The following is a 20,516-nucleotide window of genomic DNA, read 5'->3' as shown; positions in this document are numbered from 1 at the left end:
ATTTTCACAGACACATAAAATATTATAAAATATTCTGCCAAAGACTGCCATAAACCACAATTTTAGATGAAGCAGTGCCCAGCAGAATGAAGTTTGGAGGTGACAGCTTCAAATTAGAAGCAGGAGTGATTTTTTCCCCTGGCAGCTTTCCACAGTTAGATATTAGTTTCTCCATTTGGAAAGGAAAAGAGATAGGAGAATAAGGAACACTGTTTTCTTCATCATCTTTTCTCATCCCATCACAACATCTGTTGGGTGGTACTGAATAGCTGCTAGGCTTCCAGGAAGGGCTAACAGGTGGCAGCACCTCCAGGCTAATCCGGTCCTAAAGCTCATTTTGTCATGACAAATTGACTCTTTCTGATACAAAAGCCACCTGAATGTAAAAACCCCTGCAACAGACACATTTCTTTTATACTACAAGGAGTAAGAAGGTAATGGCAAAAGTCTTCAGATGCCTTACATCACCTACTTAGCTGATAAGCTTGGGTGAGCATATCCCTTTCATAAACAATATCCACAGGCTGAACAACTTTTGTGATGATCTCTTCATCATCATCATGGTAATCTTCCATTTTCTTCCGAAATTCCTTCAGCAGTTTAAGGCACCGGACCATGACATCAGTCCCTGTGAAAAGTGAGTGTTAGTAACAACTCCTAGCAAAGTGCAGGGGGTGTGCACAGGATTAAATAATTTTGTTTCTTTTAACAACATGAAGAAGTAGCAGTGGAATGGGGAACAAATTACTGAAGACAACTGGGTATTCCTAGGAAAGGTTTACAACAGCTTTTCTCTACGTATGAATCTGGCAGCCAGCTGATTTTTAATTTTTGAGGTGCTCCACAGCTTCACATCTGTGGCAATGCTAGGACTGCTCAGCAGGAGAAACTTCAACAGCACAAATAAAGCAATGAAGGGATTAAATGCTGATGCCCAGAATTACAAATGCAGAACACATATTTGACTGGGAGATCACTCACTGGGCATAAACCCACTCCTGCTTACAAGGACAGAACACACTGCTGCCCACCAGCCACAAGATTTCTGCACATGATTTAATTCCACATTTTAGGATGTTACTGCCCATCAGCTGTGCTGTGGTAACTCTCCACTCACTGGGACCTCACGGCAGAGGGTAGAGTGAGGACAGGTGGCTGCAGGAGAGCTGAGATCCTGCTCCCTGCTAAAGTGACACTCATCAGTGTCATCAAGGTCCTGCTGGACCATTTCGGATCAGTGGTAACCAGAACTGGGCTACTGTACCCTGCCAGCTTAGCAAGTTGCAGTAATTCAGCAGCTGCTGCAGCAGTGGGTGGAACATCTGCAGCCATCCCTGCTCCTCCGCTACAGCCTGCTGAAAATGCCAGGTGAAGGCTTTAGTTGAATCACCAAGGTTTCAGCTGATGGATTTTACCTTGTGTTTATGTATCTGAGCAGTTACTGATGCCCAGCTGACATGAAGTTAACCCACAGTCCCTTGACCATGTGACTGTGCTCCAGGCCAGATGATTCCATTATTTTTCCTCGATCTGAATCCTTTCCCTAGGATGCTGCTTAGGATTTAAGTGCTGACGTTATGGCAGGGTTGCAGGCACTGGTATTATATCCTTTGTATTTCTACAGCCCATTAATTTTCATTGGAAGCAGTGTTTGAAAAAACAAAAAAAAAAAAAATCCCCCCAAACAAAGCAATTCCTTTTCCTTTAGCTCCTGCTGCCCAATAATGTTCTTCCAATAGCAGATGCTCTGGCTTCATCCTCACTGTGTCCCACATATTTCTATCTTCTTTCCTGTATAACTCCAGAGATTAAACTATCTTGATCTCTGCTGAATATCAGCTATTATTAATTCATCCTCCTTTAATACCTAGTGTTTTTAAGGCATTTCTGTGGATTTTCAGCTTTTACAACTGTAAGATGGAATTATCATTCAAGTGAAAGACTCATCAAGTGGCATTTTTCACAACAAACTTAAGCAGGAAATGCAGCTGCTGCTCTGCCAATCTCTGACAGAGCATGAAACACCACAGCCTTGGTGGTGTTTCACCCCTTGCCACCAAGTTTATAAGTGAACTTGTATTTTCTTGCTCTCTAAGTAAATACCTTATTAGAAGTTATATGTTTTTACTACTGACTATAAGCTGTTTTTTAGGAGTACTGTCTAGTCTTTTGGGGTTTATTTCCAAGTGTTTGCAGCTCATTAGAACATCCTGGAAACCCCTGGGTCATTTCTCTCTCAGCCATGCTTGATGACTGTACCTGCTTTTGCTCTCCGCTTCTCTTTGTTCAGAATACAGTTTCTCTACAGAGCATTTCCTTTCCCTGACTTAAAAGATTTGAAGGAATTTGACTTATCAAGAGCCTTATCCAACTCCATGTAACTGGCACTCTTTTTTGTCTTCTGGAATTTTTCACTGTTTTATTGGCTCTTTCACTTGCTCCTTTAAGATCACTCCTATTCACAAAGACTATGTAATTTGCAAGATTTAGTTCCTATCAGATTTGTTTTTCCTCACAAACAGTTCATTACATCTCTAAAAAAGATATTGTTTATATTTCAGAATTATTTTCTTTTTAACCCTGAAAATCTGCCTCTTAGGATTTTATGTGATTAAGGATTTGGTTTAGATTTCCTTCAGGAGTTGCATTAATTCCATTGGTGGAATCCCTCCTCATACTTTCCATTACTATTTCTTGTAATTTTATCCCCATGCAAGTTTTATCTCCATCTTTTTCTGAGAGCAGTTGCTTTCTTCTGTTGCCTTTCCTCATGCAGTTCTGCCCTTTGTCTGTCCGAGCCAATACTCTCTATATTGGTTTGAGCAGTCTTATTAGGTCACAAGCCACAGTTTACATAGATATTTAACAAATTTGACTGCATCCATTTCTTAAAAATCTGTAACAAATGCTTAATTCAGGTGGGCTGTAGCATTTTAGCTTTAGTAGTATATTTATCTACATAATTGCATAGATATTTTTACTTACACACCCCTTTTAATTTAAGATATGAAGCTTATACATCTAATGTAATTACACAAAAAGAGAGCAAAACCAAGGTTCCAGTCACCTTTCTTTGTCTTGTAGGGTCCTCCATTGGGGTTTATGTCTTGCAAGGGGACAGACACAACCTTGGCCAATCCAGCATTCATCATGTACTGATAGAGACGTTTGAAGGTTCTCTCACAAAGGCCCTAATGCAAAGAGAAATGGCAAAAGTCACTGCAGCCTAAAAGCTTCACCTGCTGCTGACTGGTATCAAAGGCATTCACACCACCTGTTCTTCCAACACAGTATTTTGGGGTAGGATATCCATAAGGAACTTCAAATCCTGTAAGTGCAGATAACAAGCAGAACCTGAGATGCTCCTGAGTGTGTTGTATCTCTCCAACTCTGCCATCCATACAAATAGCAGTTCTGGAAAAGTAAGAATTGCCTGATGACATCCATTGGCAAAATATTTCTGAAGCTGTGGTTGGAACAGAACTCCTTCCCTATGACAAACACCAGCAGCAACTTGATCTGGATCCTTCTTTTGATATCCTACCCCAGAATTTTGTGTAACTTTAGAAGCAGGGAGTGTGAATGAGTGCCTTTGGTCCTAATCAGCCAGATTCTACTGAGTGAGAATTTGAAAGAGTAATGCATCTCACCAATTCTTCCCTCAAGTTTGCTAATGTTTCCATCTGGTTTGAACGAGTACTTAGCATACTTGAGAGCTTCTCCATCAGAATATCGTATTTGCTCCTCCTAACCAAAAAAGAGAATTATTTTACATGTAAGCATGCATATAATTTCATAAACACAGGTTGTAGCTGTAGAAACTGTCAGTCACTAGAGAAAGTATGCTAAGTGTTCTCAGATTGGTTTAGGAATTCTAGGTTACTTTTCTGTCTGTGAATAGCACATGAGATAATTTATCTCTAAGAAAAGATCTCAAATGAGGCAACAGTGACTAAGCCCAAGCTGTTACTTTCACTGGCAACCCACAGAAGCACAAGCTCTAATCATAAACAAGACTGGAAAACAAAACAGAAAATCTACCAGAAACAAGTTTAAGTGAAAACACTCAAAATTAACAGAATGATTAGTGCTACAAAAAGAAGAGTTATCTTTACGTAGGCAGGTGACAGGCACTAGAATACCCTGTTGTTTACAGCTTTAGGACAAATTTTAAGCTGTCCGACATTTGGAAGAGGAGTTACTAATGAAATTGGGAAAAGTCAATTTCAGGAAACTTTGATGGTTCTGTGACAACAGAACAATCTCTCATCATAGTAAAAGGTCACAGTGTACCCATGAGACCTTTAAACCATACCTATCAACATGAAAGCGAGTCAGAAGGAGCAGAATTGAGTGCTGCTGTGCTCCACTTGGCAGTCGGATGACGTGGGACTGCATCGTTATCAGACCATTCCTGTCCAATACTCTCCTGTGGTAATGAAGTTTCCCAGCATCCACTCTAAAGAAAAGATGGCAAATATCTAAAGGAATAGGAACTTCTGCAAACAATTTCTAATTATTCAGTACCCAGAACACTTTATCTATGTTATCTATGGCCTTAGCGACACATGCTAATTTTCTAAGTGACAAACTCAAAATTAGGAAGTGGCTAAATTAGGAAAACCTGTGAAATTTATTTTCATAGTTAATCCAATTAAACAGAGAAATACCTCTGATTTTAACCTAGCGCCTTTATGCACAGAGTGTCATGGCATGGACTGCTGAGGGAATTGAATCAGCATGGTATCTCCATGCCCTCCTTTGCCATCCTTTCTCTTTAACTCGTGGCTGTGCTGCAATCCCTGCCCTCCTTGTAATAGCTCTGATACTCATCTCCCTCCTTGGTGAGCTGACTTGGGCCACCAAACTGATAGCAAAGCATGCATAAAAGTCTCCCTCTCTGCCCCAATCATCTCAGTTACCTACAAGAGCTTCCTAAGCGGCAAAAAACAACGCCAGGTGGTTTGCAAGCTACAGCCCATTCATGTCCTAAAAGCAGTGAGTCCTTAGAACAATGCTGACATTCTCCAGAACTTCAGAACACATCCAAAAGTTCTCTAAAAAGTTGTATAATGCTCCTCCATCAACAAAATATGTGGTCTAGTGTGGGAGCTGGTAACTCAGGCTCCCACTCAATGGAGGAGATGTCACACAGGGAAATGCTGTGGTTAAAACGTGGCCATCCAAGAATCCCTTCAGAACTTGGGCAAGATACTTAGAAAAGGAAATGAAAATAATTTTTCCATCCCAAGTTTGAAGAAAAAAGCCATTTAGAGAAAGCAAGAACTTCCACAAATTAGAAATCTAGGTAGTGACCCACCAGACAAATTTTTGTTTCCATACAAAAATATCAGGAAGGATAATGAACTCAAGGATGAGTAGCTCTACCAAACAGGCTCTTAGAGCCAAGTACTCCTGGGAGTAAGGATGAAACCAGCAGAGATGAGAGTTCAAATCAATAGACAGGAATACTTAAAAACAACCTTGGATTTAATTCACAGAGCAAGATACAAACTTACTTGAAAGCCCCACTGTGAAGGTCCCTCTGAAGCTCTCCCTGCCACCGAGCTCGGCCCAAACGCTCCAGAATGCAGTAGGAAAAGTCAGGGAGTTTCAGGTCAGGGTCTCCCTCCCAGCCTATTAAAGCTCTGTAACGCTGCTCTTGGGAGGCAACAATGACCAGTTTCTCTCCCCATCTGAGAAACAGAAGGAAAAGTAATGTATTGCTATTGCTTCCATAAAAAGAGATTGATCCCTTTCTCTGTGCAAACACCATTTTTAATATAATCTATAGAAACTGAGCAAGGACGAAATTTTAAAACTTAGGAGTATTTTAATGCCAGATATAAAGATTTCACTCACTTTTCAACAGCTTCTTTGTAAGTATAACAAGGCTGCAAATCCTTTGTCCTTATTTTATCAGTGATATCTACTCTCTCTTTGAAATACTGGCAGGAACCTTGTATGCCATCCTTGTTATCCAAAATCATGTGGACGGGATAAATATCATCTGAAGAAGCAGGATCTCTTTTGGTTTCCAGTATTCCTGTTTCAAGGTCTATTTCTTCATATCTGAAATAAACGCAAGAGCCAACATTTAACCAAGCAAGAAGAAATACAAGATTGTCACAAACAATGCTGATACCTCTAGGAAGTATCTTGGAAAAATGAAGCTCATTTGAAACCTCCAAACTGGAAATATATGAAGAGCAGAGCTGCACTCCTCAAGCATGACCAAACCTTTTCAGCATGCAGAGTGCAGGAGGAGAGAGATACATTATTTAGCCCTTGAAAAATCAAGGATAAGGTGTGAATCACTGTAGTGGGAATAAGAGAAACATTTAGGTCACAGATAAGGGAAAACGAGAGGTACATCCACCCTGCTGAACCAAGACATGTAAGTGCTGCCTGTACCTGAGAGATGGTCACTTGAATAGAAATCAAGTCAGGACTCATATACAGCTCTCTTAAACCATAAACTCATCAAGATTGAAGAGACCTTTAAGATCATCCAGTCCAACCATTCATCGGCACTACCACTGTGGCCCCTGCACCTCTAAACCACATCACCCACATCTTAAACACCTCCAGGGACAGTGCCTCCACCACCTCCCTGGGCAACCTACACCAATGCCTGACCACCCAGTGAATTTCTTTTCTGTAATATCTAAATAGCAGCTTCAGAGCCCACCTCAGCCCTGCCTGCTTGTCACCGGCTACTGAAGTGCTCCTGCAGCAAGGCCTGGGCGAGAAGGGGCAGCCCGCCAAGCGGGCCGGGTTTAGCCGCCAATTGGCCCGGGTTTAGCCCCTCAACCGGGCCGGGTTTAGCCCCCAAAACAGACCGGGTTTAGCCCCCAAAACAGGCCAGGTTTAGCCGCCAATTGGCCCGGGTTTAGCCCCTCAACCGGGCCGGGTTTAGCCGCCAATTGGCCCGGGTTTAGCCCCCAAAACAGGCCAGGTTTAGCCGCCAATTGGCCCGGGTTTAGCCCCTCAACTGGGCCGGGTTTAGCCCCACAAACAGGCTGGGTTTAGGCCCTCAACGGGGCCGGGTTTAGCCGGCAACCGGGCCGGATTTCACCCGGCGACCTAGTCCATGTTTAGCCCGGCGCCCAGGCCCGGGCTCCCCCGGCGGGAAGGTGCCGGTGCCGCCCCCGGTCGCTGCCCTCACCGGTCGTGCAGGCGGAGCGGCGGGCGCGGCCGGGGCAGCAGGTAGAAGCGCACATCGGGCTGGGCGCTGAGCGCGGCCCAGAGCAGCTGCTGCGTGTCGGGCTCCAGCGGCAGCGGGAAGGGCGGCGAGCGGGCGGCCAGGCGGTGCCAGAGCGCGGCAGCGGTGATGCCGTCCAGCCCCTCCAGGGCCACCTCGTCCAGCAGCGCCCACAGCGCCTCCATGGCCTCCATGTCCCGCCGCCGCTTCCGGGCCGCGGCGCGCAGGAACTGACGGCTTGGCGGCGCGACCGTCGCCAGGGAGACCGAGCAACAGGCCCGGCCGGCCCGTGCCGCCGGGGCTTCTGCCCGCGCTCCGTGTGTGCCCCGGGCTCGCTGCCGCCCGCCGTGCCCGGCTGCGCTGTGCGGGGCCTCTGCCCCGCCATCTGCGTCCGTCCGGGGGCTCTGCCGGCGGTCAGTGTCCTCTGCGGGCTCTATCTCGGGGCTCTGCCCGGGGACTCTGTCAGGGGTCCGTGTCCATCTGAGGGCTTTGCCCGGGGGTTCGCTCCGGGGTCAGTGATTGTCTGGGGCATCTGTCCCGGTCAGTGTCCTTCTGGGGGCTCTCTCCGGGGTCAGGGTCCATCTGGGGGCTGTGTCCGAGGACTCCATCCCGGTCAGTGTCCACCCGGGGCTGTGTCCGAGGGCTCTATCCCGGTCAGTGTCCATTTGGGGGCTCTATCCCGATCAGTATCCATGCGGGGCTGTGTCCGAGGGCTCTATCCCGGTCAGCGTCCATGCGGGGCTGTGTCCGAGGGCTCTATCCCGGTCAGTGTCCATCTGGGGGCTCTATCCGGTCAGTGTCCACCCGGGCAGTGCCCACGGCTCCCCGCGCTCCCCTCAGGGCAGAGCCGAGGCCTGTCTGTGGCAGAGCTGCCCTGCGGAGGGTAAAAGACAAGACCCAGCCTTCTCTCTGTGGCACAGGGCTAAACGGAACGTGCTGGTGGCACAGCTAAACTTGGCAGTGTGTAAGAGCACACCCTGGTACAACTTGCAGCCGCGGCTCGGTGGGGATTGCTGGAAAAATTCAGATTTCCTGAATGGCAAACCAGGTAAAATCTTTATTTAAACACCTTAAATATATACAGCTTGTGCAGAGAATAAGCTGTAGGATGAACTGAGCTGATGAACAGTAGCAGTTCAGAGAATTCATCCCCCAGCTGGGCTTTGGGCTCAACCCTTCAGCTGTGTCCAGGGCTGTCCTGCTGCCAGCTCTGGGATTAGAAACTCATTATGACATGTGCCTTCCACTTGTAGTGTTTTTGGGTTCTTCAACACATTGTGAAGGGTTCTGAAAAATAAGTAAAACAACTACTGTTTCCTCTGTTCTTCAGGAGCTTTATTTACAGCCCTGACAGCTTTATGTGTGGTTGAAGGAGGAACATTTTTCAGTTTATAGCCTTCTCATCTATTGAGGATGCAAAACCAGTGGTACTCCATAATAAATCATTCAGTCTGACCATTACATTCTCATTTCAGGTTTATGTTAAGACATGGTGACTGATTTTGATGAAAAACATGACGAATATTTAATATCCCTTCAGCAGAGAAAACGGTAAGGTACACATTTGTTACCACATTGGGTATGAAATATCTGTTTTATTGTATCAAATATCAGCAGTTGTGATGCAAAGTCTGACTTGCTGTGCCTTAAAACATTCAGGTGTTTCTGTCTTCTTCCCTTTGCTTCCTAAAAGTTCTTATTTTAAGAGAAGATCACATTGTTTCTTCAGCATTTAAAATATAAATAAATTAATTAATAAAATAGGGTTTTTCCCATGGCTGTCAGGGAAGCCATGAAAAGATTTTTGTTTATAGAGCAAGAGCTTGTAGATTCAGAAGTAACTAGTGACTTGTGCTGTGTGAGGATGTAGTTATAAGGCACAGTTTGTATGTTGTCACAAATACAGAAAAGTAGGAAAAAAGGACATCGAGGTTGCCTTTGCAAACTCCAATGTCTTTCAGACAAGTTTCAAACATTTCTTTTTCTCTTTGTTCATGTGTTCCTGTCACTATACCCTGGACAGGAGAACTTTGTAGGTTAATTCAGAGGAGTCTACAGGACTTTCTTGCTGAATTCCTTCCTTTACCACAAGCCATAAGATTTCTAATGAAATTCAATAACAAACTGGTTTGGTGAAAATACTAAAAAAGCCTAGAAAGGCACAATTATGTTAAAAGACCAGTCAATATTTGTTTCTTTATGTTTATTTTTTATATAGTATCCTAAAGTGGTTTGAGAAAAGGATAAAACCACTTTATTTAATGGTTAAACCAACTCACATCCTTAGTATCAGAGCTCTAATTCTGACTGCTGGGGACATGCTCCTGGAAAAAGGTGACTTGTGTCACAACACAGACACCCAAGGGGGACTGTGGCCTGTGGATTGACCATCCTGGAGTCAGAGGGAAACCAGGTGGTGCAGGGACAGGCACAAATTGTCACCCACAGGATGCCAACCTCCTGGCCTGCATGGCACCTCACCAAAGGAATTAGCATGGACTGGGTATAACCCGTGGTGAAAGGAGACAAGATGAGACTTGGAAGAGGGAGAGCAGCTGTTTCACTGAAAGTGAGCCCAGGGAATGCATTATTTTGATATTATTTTAACCAGATTTTAATTTCTGGTATCTCTAACTGCACTGTTGGCTGGGGGCTTTCCACCTCCAGTTTCAAAACACAAATCTTTTTTTATGCTTGGAAAGAGGTCAACAATTTTTAAGTTTCTTGAAATTCTAAGTGAAACTCTTAAAAATTCTAAACAAGAAAGGTTAAATATGCAAAATGCCAAATGGGAAAAATAGTGTGAAATAATAAATAACATAGAAAAAAATCTCAGAAAGGAAAAGCTTGGTCAAACTTCCTCTGTCATGGTGTGTGGGTGCTCATACACACAGAACAGGAGCAGACCCTGGAAGATGTATTCTGATAGGGTTACTTGAACTGTGAACATATTTTTCAGCTTTGTGACACGGTGTGTTGTTGTATTTATTACCCATCTGACCATCTGTGTATGCACTGTGCAAGGATGAATTATTGTCCTGTCTCCTTCAGGCTGCAGGAGCGGTTAAAACAAAAAGATCCTGTGCAAATCAAACTGGAGCAGCTGGAGAAAGGATTTTTGCTGTATGTGAATGGTGCTAACACAGAGCTGAGAAAATACCGCAGGAAAATCACCCCCCAGAGCTTCCTGAAAAACAGGCCAAACCCCACCAGGACAAAGGGTGAGTGCCAGGGGAGTCTGGCAGAGGTTTCAGTCTACAACTCTTGGAAATATGTGCTCACCAAAGCTGTAACCCAGGCAGTGAGGTCACTGGCCAGGCTGTGATGCAGGGACAGCACTTCTGGAGCTTGGTGGGATGAAATTCCATGGAAATCAGAGTGCTTCAGGTGGTTGGATGTAAGGAATGGTCTCTGCAACACCCTATCCATTTTTCACTTGATGCCTGATTAATTCCATCATTTAACTTCCCTGCCTCTTCATTTGTTAAACAGCTCCAACTCAAAGTAGAAGATTAGAAATGCATATAAATTGTCAGTGGAAAATAATGGTATACCTTTGACACTTAACACCATTAAGAGGATTTAAGATCTGATGGACTTCAGTGTTATCCAAATCTGGTGTCCTGAGGACAAATGACATTTGATGACATAGAGTGTAATCAAATTATACCCAGTAATAGCTTCATTAAGCTCATAAATTATGTTTAAGCTATAATAGTTGTCTTAAAAAGACAGCTAATCTTTATTTAAATATCTGAAGTAAAGAAAATTGACCATTTTTTCCCAGTGATTAGGTGGCTTTATGTAAAAATGGGTATTTTGTTTCTAATTTAACTCTATCTGTCATCAAGAGCAGTGCAGTGACAGGAATAATTTTGCATGCATGAAAGTATAAAGTATGAGCTTACTGGCCTTCTAATCTATTTAGCATAATGAAAAGGAAGTTGATTTTACTAAATCCCTGTGTAAAGCAGTTTACCAGCCTTAGGCAGTTATGTTCATGTTTGCTACAGCCTATCTCAGAGTGTGCTTTTCAATGTATTGAAAAAGCCTGCTTAAGCTTCATTTTCAGTAAAAATGAAGACAAAGAGTTAAAAAAGTTACCTAGTATGATATTTTATTGACTGAAAGTTTAATAATCTCAACAATACTGGAAACTAACTTTTCCTTCAATAAATGTTCCAACCATGGCTCTAACTTAATCTCTTTTTAATTTGTTTTCCTGCTACACTGGGCACATACTACTTGTTTTCAGGCTGAAGGGTGTTCAGCTTAGCTGTCTGCTGTGTAATTTCCTGTAGGTTGTATGGGATGGGGATGAGGAATCAGTTTGTGCCCTGGTTTCACTGTTCTCTGTGAAAGTGAAACCTTGTGTGTAATGGTGCAAAAATGTTCCTCTTCTTGGATATTGGGAAGTGGTGGAAATTGTGTTCTCTGTCACACGGGGCTGATGCACCTTCAGGTAGCTAAAGAGGATGCAAATCAATGTCTTGGACTTTTTGCTCCAAAAATTGTGAAGGGATATTGTGGCAGCAGCTGGAACTCTGTCAAGAGAAATTTCCTCTTCAAGTTCTGCTGTGCAGTTGCTATGTCTAAGCTTAACTAAAATTCTTTATTTTTGTGGTCCCTTAATGCCATTTGGTTCAGTTAAGGTAGAATACATGTCTCAGGGACCTCTAAAGGCTTCAGTTGCAGTCTCTGCTCCTTTCCTCAGCTCCATCAATTAGAGACTGTAGCACCACTTCTGCAGAAGATAACTCAGTGTTTTGCTGTTTCTTAACTCTCCAGTGGTGTTTTAAACACACGAAGTTGCACTGAAAGATACCAACTGAACCATACTCCTGTCATTTTTCCTCTTCCATTTGGTTTTGCCACTTGTGTCCAGAATGGGAGTCACTGCTGGTCTGTATGAGCTTCGTGCCTGGGGGTTCTACCTTAGCAATTTTGTACTCTTTCATTTCTAGGCCTTTCTTCTCAATGACTGAATATGATTTTACTTACAGAAATGATTCCTAGCTGAGATACAGCACCAAGTCTTCTACCCTATCCATCTCCCATGAGAATTACTGCATCATTTATTACTTCTAAAGCATCCATCTGTAGGATTAGTCTTCACTGAAAAATTAGGAATGTGTGATACTTAATAATCCAGAATGGGCATAAATCCCTCTTTCTGGTTCCTAAAAGTGTCATCATGAATCTATTTGTCAGGACTGTTTTCTTTGTCTGTGTTCCCTAAGAGTAATTACTGATAATAGTGATGGATAAGCTTTTTATGCTTAGGATTGGTAATGAATTACAGCAGATGATGGGTTGTAGGGTGGTGAGGCTGGGCTCTAGGTGTGCTGCCATTTCTTTGGCTCTACAACCCACACACAGTTTCACAACCATGTTTGTTGCTCCAGTGAATGTCTATGTAGTCACAAATACGTGGCTTGAGGGTTGTGTGGGGTCTCCTTGGATTAGGCCTAATCTTTTGAGGATGTACTGCTCAGTCCTTGGCTACTCAAATAGGCACTGTCAGCCCAAGCCTCCAAGGGAATGACATCAGTGGACCTGTTCTGTGTGCCCAGACAGGCACTGATTGGGATTCACATCCCATCCATCCCATGGGAAGGATACTTCTGTTCCAAAGTTGTGTTTGTTGCACAGATGACTTGCTCAGCTGCATCAGCCTCTGCCTGGGATTTGAAGTACTGTTTTTCCTGGGTTAGAGAGACCTAGTCAAATGAATCCATCACTAAGTAGAGTCATGCAATCACAGAAGTGGGAGGGACATTAAAGCTCATCTCATTCCACCCCGTGCCATAGGCAGGGACACTTTCCACTATCCCAGGTTGCTCCAAGCCCCATCCAGCCTGTCCTTGGACACTGCCAGGGATGGGGCAGCCACAGCTTCTCTGGTCAGCTTGTGCCAGGGCCTCATCATCCTCACAGAGAAGGATTTTCTTCTAATATCAAATCTAAGCCTGCTCTGTGTCTGTCTGAAGCCATTCCCCCTGTCCTGGTGCTCCATGACTTGTAAAGAGTCTCTTCAGGCACTGAAGCAGTTCTGAGGATGAAGTACTCAGCAGTGGTAGCATGAGTCCCATTGTGTCCCCCTTTGCTTCTTACATTTGCAGCACACATGAGGGGCTCCTGGGCAGTTGCTTTGAACAGATGGATTGCTCAGGGAGTGGAAGGGAAAGGTGCTTCCAGTTCTGTCCCAAAGCACTAACTGAGTCCAACGAAGCTTCTTGCAGTGGGAGCTCAGGACAGTTCATGCTCAGTGCCAGAAGAGCCTGTAGCAATCAGCAGCAGTGCTAATGACTCAAAGGGTTTCTGGAGTTACTTGTGAATAGCCTATTGGAGTAGCAGGAGCTCTAGTTGGAAGGGCTGTTTCTCTTCCTTGGAGCAGTCCATTTCTTTTCCCCTGTGTTTAGTCCTGTTTTTGGCCTATGGGACAGATACTTTGTGCTGGAGCCAGAGAGCAACATCCTGTTGCTGCTCTGGAATGTTGTGATCACTCTACATGGACATAAACATACATTGTTCCCCCAGGAATGGTCCTACCCTGAGCCTGTTCCCTTGTCTGCTTGGACCAGCTTTTGTGCAGTCTCCTGGTGAACCACATTGCACAAGGGCCTATCATTAAAAGGAATTTTTTATGTTTTCCCACAGTTGAAACTTGCCATATCAATTCCCTAAACAGGTCACTGCACAGGTGCATGTAGGGCTATCCAACCCCCCCAAAAATAAAGAGAATGTGGTATTGAGAGCTGTAATGAGCAACCTGATTTAATTCTGAAGTAAGCCCTGCTTTCAGTGGAAAGCTGGACTTGGTGACCCCCAGAGGTTCCTTCCAAATTAAATCTTTCTGTGATTCTATGACCTTTGTAGGACAATTGCTTCTTTTATTGGTAGTGCCAGTTCCTGCAGCCTTAGGGTGACCATTAAATTATGGCTTAAAGAAAAAAGGTTTTGCATCAGCTGTTTTTCTCTACTGAGAAGAAATGGAAGCTGTAAATCTGCCTTGGCCATAGGAAATGAGATGCCTTTATTTAGGATGCTACTGAGAGTGTTGGTGATGTCCTTGTTCCATTGAGGATTCTGATGTGACCTGCAAGTTGTTTGTCTCTTTGTCTCAATCAAAGCATCTTCTCAAAAATCCATTGTTCCACTCTAAGCTGGGGCCTTTTCCAGCTCAGGGACCCTTAGTTCTCCTTGACCATACAGAGATATTTTGCAGAAGCTCCTGAACCAACTCTTCCTTGCCTTACAAATGAAAGATAATGATGGTTTGTCCTTCATTTATGGCTTATACATGAAGAATCCTCTGCACAGTGTGTTAAATACCTAATACATTCTGTTTAATCTGCCAATACCTTAGGTTTCCTTAATTTTGAGAGTAAATACACACAATTCCTTTGTCAACCCAGCATATCACCCGTTGTTCACCAGAACCCTGTCTGTCAGTCTGCCTTTGGTAGCTGGGTTCTGGGCTTGGTTGGCTTCCTGAGATAGGCTACTTTCTACCCAGCTGGGGGTCAGAATGATGTGCACCCCTGTTCTAGAATGTATTTCTATATTTTCATATCAAGAAAGGTGAGGCTTCACGTGCTGTTGAGTTATTGTATCTTAAAAGTATTTACTCTCTCAAAAACACTTGATAATGATTGTCCCTGAAGAGGTTCAAAATTCCTGCTGCTAGAACTGACCAGGATCTGGTGGGGGATGTTTTTGCAGTTGTTGATTCCATTCAAATGTCAGATTTACTCTTCTGTCCTCAGCTGGGGGGAAACCAAAAACCCCCAAACCCACAAACTAAGTTGTGTATTTATTGTCTAATACCATATTTCTGCTTTTTATCTCCTGCCTTCTAATTCTTGTGTGTCCCTGCTGAAGAAGCAGCCCAGACTGCCCCAGGCAAGGTACAACGCAGGAATTGGCTCCAGGTACGAAGCAGGTGCAAGAAATGGGGCTTTGAAATAATTCTTAGGTTGTAAAGAACTTTTGGAGAAATTGGTTGCAACTGCTACAGAGTGGGCAGCTGGGATCCTCTTAGAAACTGAGTGGCTTGGTCTGGATACTGACGACAGGAAATGCTACCCTGCCCAGTTTTGTGTCTACTTGGAAGCCTAAAGAGGGAAATCTCATTGAAAGGGTTTGGTTTCAGTGACATCCATCACAGGGACTCATTTTGGAGAGACATCCCAGCCTGTTACTGCTGTTCTCCACCCTGCAATAGGCTTGAGGGGCAAAGAAATGTAATTTGCATAATTTGAGTTGTAATTTGTGACAAATTCTTGTAGATCATAAGAGAGAGAAAGGCATATAGATTATAAAAATGTCTGATCTGTGAGAAATTTGGAGCCATCAGCTACATAGTTGTTGGTTCACTGGAGGAATCTCAGAATAGAAACCTTTTTTCTTTTGGCCTAAAGAAGGATCTGAGTTAACCTATCAAGGGCTAATTAAAAGAATAAATGGTAATTCTGAACAATGGAGACATGTCACCCAAATAATGACACTACTTGGTTAGCCTTTGGCCTGGCTGGATGTCCAGTCTGTGCTTGAGTGATGGGATTAGGGATCTGTGTCACCGTGGATCAACTGTTTGTGCCATGCAGGTTTTCTTTTTTTTCAGAAAACACTGCACATTCAAGCTTTAAGGCTGCATTACTTTATTTACCACCCTTACTGCTTCATTGAATTCATTTCCTCAGCTGCTGTTTTTCCCAGTAGATCTCTGCTTATGTTATGGTCTGTCAGGACTCCTTTGCTAAATTTGGCAAATGTGTGGCTCTGTAGTAAAACCTGGGACTTGCTAAGGATGATTCCTTAAGTCTTTTATCCAGTTGGAAGAGAGGATAGCAGTTATCATATCCTAATGAACAACTGGAATTTATTTAGCTAAGGAGAAGTGCAGCCACAGACTGAGAAAGAGGTTTGCCAGACAGCAGTTTCCTTCCCCAGTGATTTTCCATGTGGATTTTTTTGGATCACTAGAGGACCCAGCAATTTCTGGCCAAGCCTGTCAACCTTGGGCTGTGCTAAGGGATGCTATGAGGGGGAAAGATAGACTTAATGAAAGAATTCACCCATGGTGCCTTAGGATATTCTCTCTGGGACATCTCTGCCCCTGGCACTTAGGAAATGCTGGAGGAGTGTGTGAACAACAGATTTAATATCGCTGTCTACTCTGGGCACAACAGCAGCAGCAGGTGGGGAGTTTGAACAGCACAGTTAAACCATAATTCAGGGGTCCAAACATGAGCTCAGGGAGGGCAGAAACCTCTGGAACAGAGGGGAAAAGCACTGCTTGATCATGATATTGGTCTATAAAGTGTGATGATTACTCTTCCTGTATTGCTGAGAGCACAGAAGAAATCTAATTTCTTTGAATGCTTCTTTTGACAGAAAACTGTGGCAATTAAAACAGAACAAGGGGAGAAACTCTACGTTAAGCCATCTGTGGAATACTCTGATGATATTGAACCTTACCAAAGCTTGGCTGTGGAGAGCAGTAGTGATGATGATGATGGTCCTCTCTCCCAGGTATAATTGGCAGTGGCCTTGTATTATTTGTGGCAGTGTCATTTGAAATGGGAACAGGCTCAGGTATCAGCCTTGGCTGGAGCATCCAAACCCTGTGTGCAGTGGTGTCTTCATTAGGGGATTTTGCTTTGATGAGATGTGACAAAAAGAAGGAAAGAATGACAAGTAAAGCTTCTTGGAAAATCAAGTCTCAGTCAGCAGCACTATAAAATGTTAAACCCTGTTTTTAGGAGGTAGAATATTGTCTTTGTTGGGTTGAATCAAGGTGTCTCCTGCAAGGAGCCTCTTTCAGTTCACCTAATGATTGTCCACATGAATGTCACTGCTGGGTGGCAGCTCAGAGAAAGCTAAAACAACAGTTTTTTCTGCCTTTTGGTTAGCCTTTAGATAATCACGCTAAAATTGTTGCATGTCATTGTTTTACCTAACAAAAATCAGACTAAAGCTTTGCAAATATTATAATCAATACAGTTGCTTTTCATCAAGGATTGTTATTATATTGACTGTGCAGCCTTCTGTTTGATCACTAATTGCAGTTTGTTCTAGCACACTTCACAAATGTGAAAGGAAACAAATAAATGAACAAAAATTTATGAGTGGTTTTCTGCCTAACCAATTAATGACATAAATAAAACTTTTCTGGGTAGTGGAGTAGCATCTATATATGAAACTGTTTACAGTTCTTACCACTGATTTCAGACAAAATTCCCAGGCATATTTTTCTAGCTTGCATATTTCTCTCGTTGCTGTATTGCTCTTGAATTGATGATTATTTTTTACTCTACAAACTGGTAACTTGTTTACACTGATGGATATTTATATCTTTTATGTGTTTTTAATATTAAGCTAGTGATTTCCAAACAACCCCCCACTTTTCTTTTTATTCGAGATGGAAATACTTTTGATTTTGCTGAAGCTATAATGTGGTTGTCTGAATGTCTTGTCACAATGCAGATGCAGAGGTTTCAATGGAAAAGAAAGCTTGTACAATTTCCTGTCAAAGAGCTGGAAATATTAGTTTTGACTGTCATAAAGACATGCTCGATATCAAGGCTCAGGTTGCTTATAAACCCTCTTTTGAACCTGACTTTGCCTGCTCTTTGTAATATATTCCTGTCAACATGGATTTCCTAACAAGTGTAATCTGTAGCAGCTTGAAGCTTTCATTGCAAACTGAATATATACTGTCACAGTTCATTTGTACCTAGGGTGGCTTCAGGTTTTCATTTTGTGCAGTTTGCTTACCTATATTTATCTCAAAACTTTAATACCAACAAAGCAGGGGGGAAAAAAAGCATTTAAGAGATGCAAGGTCTTTTCCTTTTGCATTCATAAGAGCACACAGCTCCCCAGCATCATCTCTGCTGTTTGTGGAGGATGATGAGAGAGGCAGGGCACTTTTTTCCACAGTAAATTTCAAAATAGGTTATTTTTTGCATAAAATCCTGTTACAGTGTGTCCACTTCAAAAAACTCTGTGCAGACTGGGAGCTTAGCCCATTAGGCCACAAGTATTTTTCTACTGGTTATTGAAGTACAGATGTGTACAAGGCAGGACTATTATCATCTATCAAGTGCTTTAAAAGGAGTTGCTGCTACATGAGCTTGACAGTCTTGTGAAGGCATTTGGAAATTCTGGATTGCAGCAACTCTTCAAATAGCAAGGCACAACTGTGAGACTGCACAAATATATGCCTTTGCTCTCCCCCTTACTTACTTTTTGTAACTTATTCCTAAAAATTGGTTTTGCACATAAAAACTCCTTGGCCTGCAGAATGTTCCTGCTGGGTACAGATGAGAAGGAGCACAGGAGTTGTAGGATGATTTTTCTTTACAAGCCCTCATCAAAGGAGCCAAGACATGACACAGGAATGCGAACATTTTTAGCTGCATCACGGCTATGAGTTCCTGAGAAGATTTTTCTTTCTTCTGGGTAGGAAGAGGCAGCCACTCTGGTTTATTTTAAAATACAAGTTTGAGCTTTTCTGACAGATGTGTTTATATTGTACCAGGAATTGAAAAGCAGCTTGCAGCGCAGTGTGGAACAGGAAAGGATGGAAGAAGACTCCCTTAGTGATGATTATGACTCTGTTGAAGAGGATGTGTTTTCAGAGCCATCTCCCACTGAGGAAGCAATTACAGCCTTTGAAGGCCTTCAGCTGGATAGCAGTGGGGCACTGCAGAAGGAAGCTTCTGAACATCAGGATGCTGGGAGATGCTCTGGCCTTGATTCTGGTGCCCCAACTGTGCTGGAGTTCAACCAGGATCAAAGCAGTAAGTCTGTTCCACAATACTACAGTGCTACAGTAATCATTCTCTGAGGGAATTACTTTTAAGGGAATGATCATTAAGGGTTACTCCATGCCCTCCTAAGTTCTTGTGCTCTTCAGCAAACCTGTTGCTGTGATCTCCTGATTTGGGAGACTTACATCCTCTTACTTTGTTAAGAATTTTTTTGCAAAGCCAAAGGTGTAGTTCTGGTTAATGCACCCGCATCACCAGGTCTAGACACTTGAACTAAGATCGTCTCAGATTGCCTGGGAGATTTCTCAAGAAGTGATTATGTTTTTAAATATATATTTGAACAATTTCTGCAGTAATTCAGGCAGCCAAATCTTCCCGTTCTCAATTTCATTTGCTGTCCTGGATTCTTGTCACAGTGTGTGCTGTTCATTCCTGGTGGATGACATGAGCCACTTGTTTTTGGCTCCTTTTGGCTCCTTTGGAGACCTCAGTGTCCAAACCCACAACCAGTCATTAGGTCTCAGAAGTGGTTTTAACAAAAGGTGGAAAGTTCAGGCAGAAACCAGATCTAGACCTACCTTCAATATTTCTAAAAATTCCCTTCTCACTCATTTCAGGTACAGTAATTGGTTTGGGTTTTTTGGTTTTGTTTATTTTACTTTCTTTTTTTTTTCTCTTTACCTAATCCATAGTTAATTGCATTAATTAAGAGGAACAATCTTTGAATAAATTGAGTAGAGGAGTGTTCCTCTCATTATCATAGATGTGAGTGGAGTGTGAATGGGGAGAGGGGCAGAAGAAGAGACAGGAACAAGGCATGGAGCTGCAGTGAGAACAAAATCTCTGGCAGAGTACATGACTTTTGGTCCAGAGAGAAATTTCAAAGCTGTGATCTAAATAATAGAAGCAATTATAATTCTCAAATCAAAAAGTGAAGGAATACATATATGGACTACACTAGAGAACCTTCTCCCCTCTGGAAACTTCTAAACAAGACATTTTAGTCTGTCTTTTAAGAATTTATTTTGGTATTGCTGTATTAACAAATGACTTGGGACTTCTTTTTTATTTTTGCTTTTCTTGAGAGTAATGCAGGTAGATATCTGGTAGAGATGAGATATATTGGTACATTATAATATTATTTTTATTTTGCTTCACTGAGTTAGTGCCAGCCATGCATATGTGCTTCTACATCAATAGGACAGTGTCAGTGAAAGGGAGGGAAATTCTCACTTTAACTATGACAACCCAATTAAAATGGCAAAACTTTAGCAGTTAAAATCCAATAATTCTTCCCAGGCTGCCTGCTCCCAGGTAACTTAAAAGTTTATTATTTCTGTTTCCTTTTTATCTTGCAGAAGTGAAGCCAGTGAGAGTTCTCTCAGCCAAAAGAAAGGATAGTGCTGAAGAGTACATTCCTGTCAAACCAGTTGTGCTGAAAAATAAAGTCACTCGGCCCTTCTCTGCTGAGTTCTTGCACCAGGACAGACATGAAAAAAATTATTCTAGTAAGAAATAAGAATATATGATGT

At 42.8% G+C, this 20,516-nt stretch overlaps 2 protein-coding genes across 13 annotated transcripts in view; one reads left to right on the top strand and one right to left on the bottom strand.

Annotated features, from left to right (window-relative positions):
• GTF3C1 (general transcription factor IIIC subunit 1) overlaps window positions 1–7,432 on the bottom strand; it is a 37,434-nt gene extending 30,002 nt beyond the window's left edge. The window contains exons 1-7 of one of the 3 annotated variants that reach the window (XM_085074930.1): window positions 7,169–7,432; window positions 5,863–6,072; window positions 5,520–5,696; window positions 4,316–4,459; window positions 3,651–3,747; window positions 3,068–3,191; window positions 473–628 (exon numbers count right to left, since the gene is read on the bottom strand). In XM_085074930.1, the coding sequence (XP_084931056.1) occupies window positions 473–628; window positions 3,068–3,191; window positions 3,651–3,747; window positions 4,316–4,459; window positions 5,520–5,696; window positions 5,863–6,072; window positions 7,169–7,398 (1,138 nt within the window). In that variant the 5' untranslated portion in view covers window positions 7,399–7,432. Of the gene's footprint in view, window positions 1–463; window positions 629–3,067; window positions 3,192–3,650; window positions 3,748–4,315; window positions 4,460–5,519; window positions 5,697–5,862; window positions 6,073–7,168 lie in introns of those variants that run through there. The other 2 variants (XM_085074931.1, XM_085074932.1) reach the window with 2 other exon arrangements.
• A 34-nt stretch (window positions 7,433–7,466) lies between these two features.
• The window catches only part of KATNIP (katanin interacting protein), a 57,534-nt gene continuing 44,484 nt past the window's right edge, over window positions 7,467–20,516 (top strand). For 7 of the 10 annotated variants that reach the window (XM_085074935.1, XM_085074942.1, XM_085074939.1 and 4 more), the window contains exons 1-7: window positions 8,017–8,252; window positions 8,680–8,755; window positions 10,256–10,425; window positions 15,089–15,138; window positions 16,604–16,741; window positions 18,753–19,014; window positions 20,343–20,492. In XM_085074935.1, coding sequence (XP_084931061.1) covers window positions 8,694–8,755; window positions 10,256–10,425; window positions 15,089–15,138; window positions 16,604–16,741; window positions 18,753–19,014; window positions 20,343–20,492 — 832 coding nt within the window. In that variant the 5' untranslated portion in view covers window positions 8,017–8,252; window positions 8,680–8,693. Of the gene's footprint in view, window positions 7,618–8,016; window positions 8,253–8,679; window positions 8,756–10,255; window positions 10,426–15,088; window positions 15,139–16,603; window positions 16,742–18,752; window positions 19,015–20,342; window positions 20,493–20,516 lie in introns of those variants that run through there. The other 3 variants (XM_085074933.1, XM_085074938.1, XM_085074937.1) reach the window with 3 other exon arrangements.

The sequence above is a fragment of the Lichenostomus cassidix genome, chromosome 14 (assembly GCF_008360975.1).
Source record: "Lichenostomus cassidix isolate B80296 chromosome 14, HeHo_3.0, whole genome shotgun sequence".
Classification (NCBI taxonomy): Eukaryota; Metazoa; Chordata; class Aves; order Passeriformes; family Meliphagidae; genus Lichenostomus; species Lichenostomus cassidix.
The sequence above is the reverse complement of the archived record's forward strand: the minus strand, read 5'-3'. Positions and strand labels throughout refer to the sequence as shown.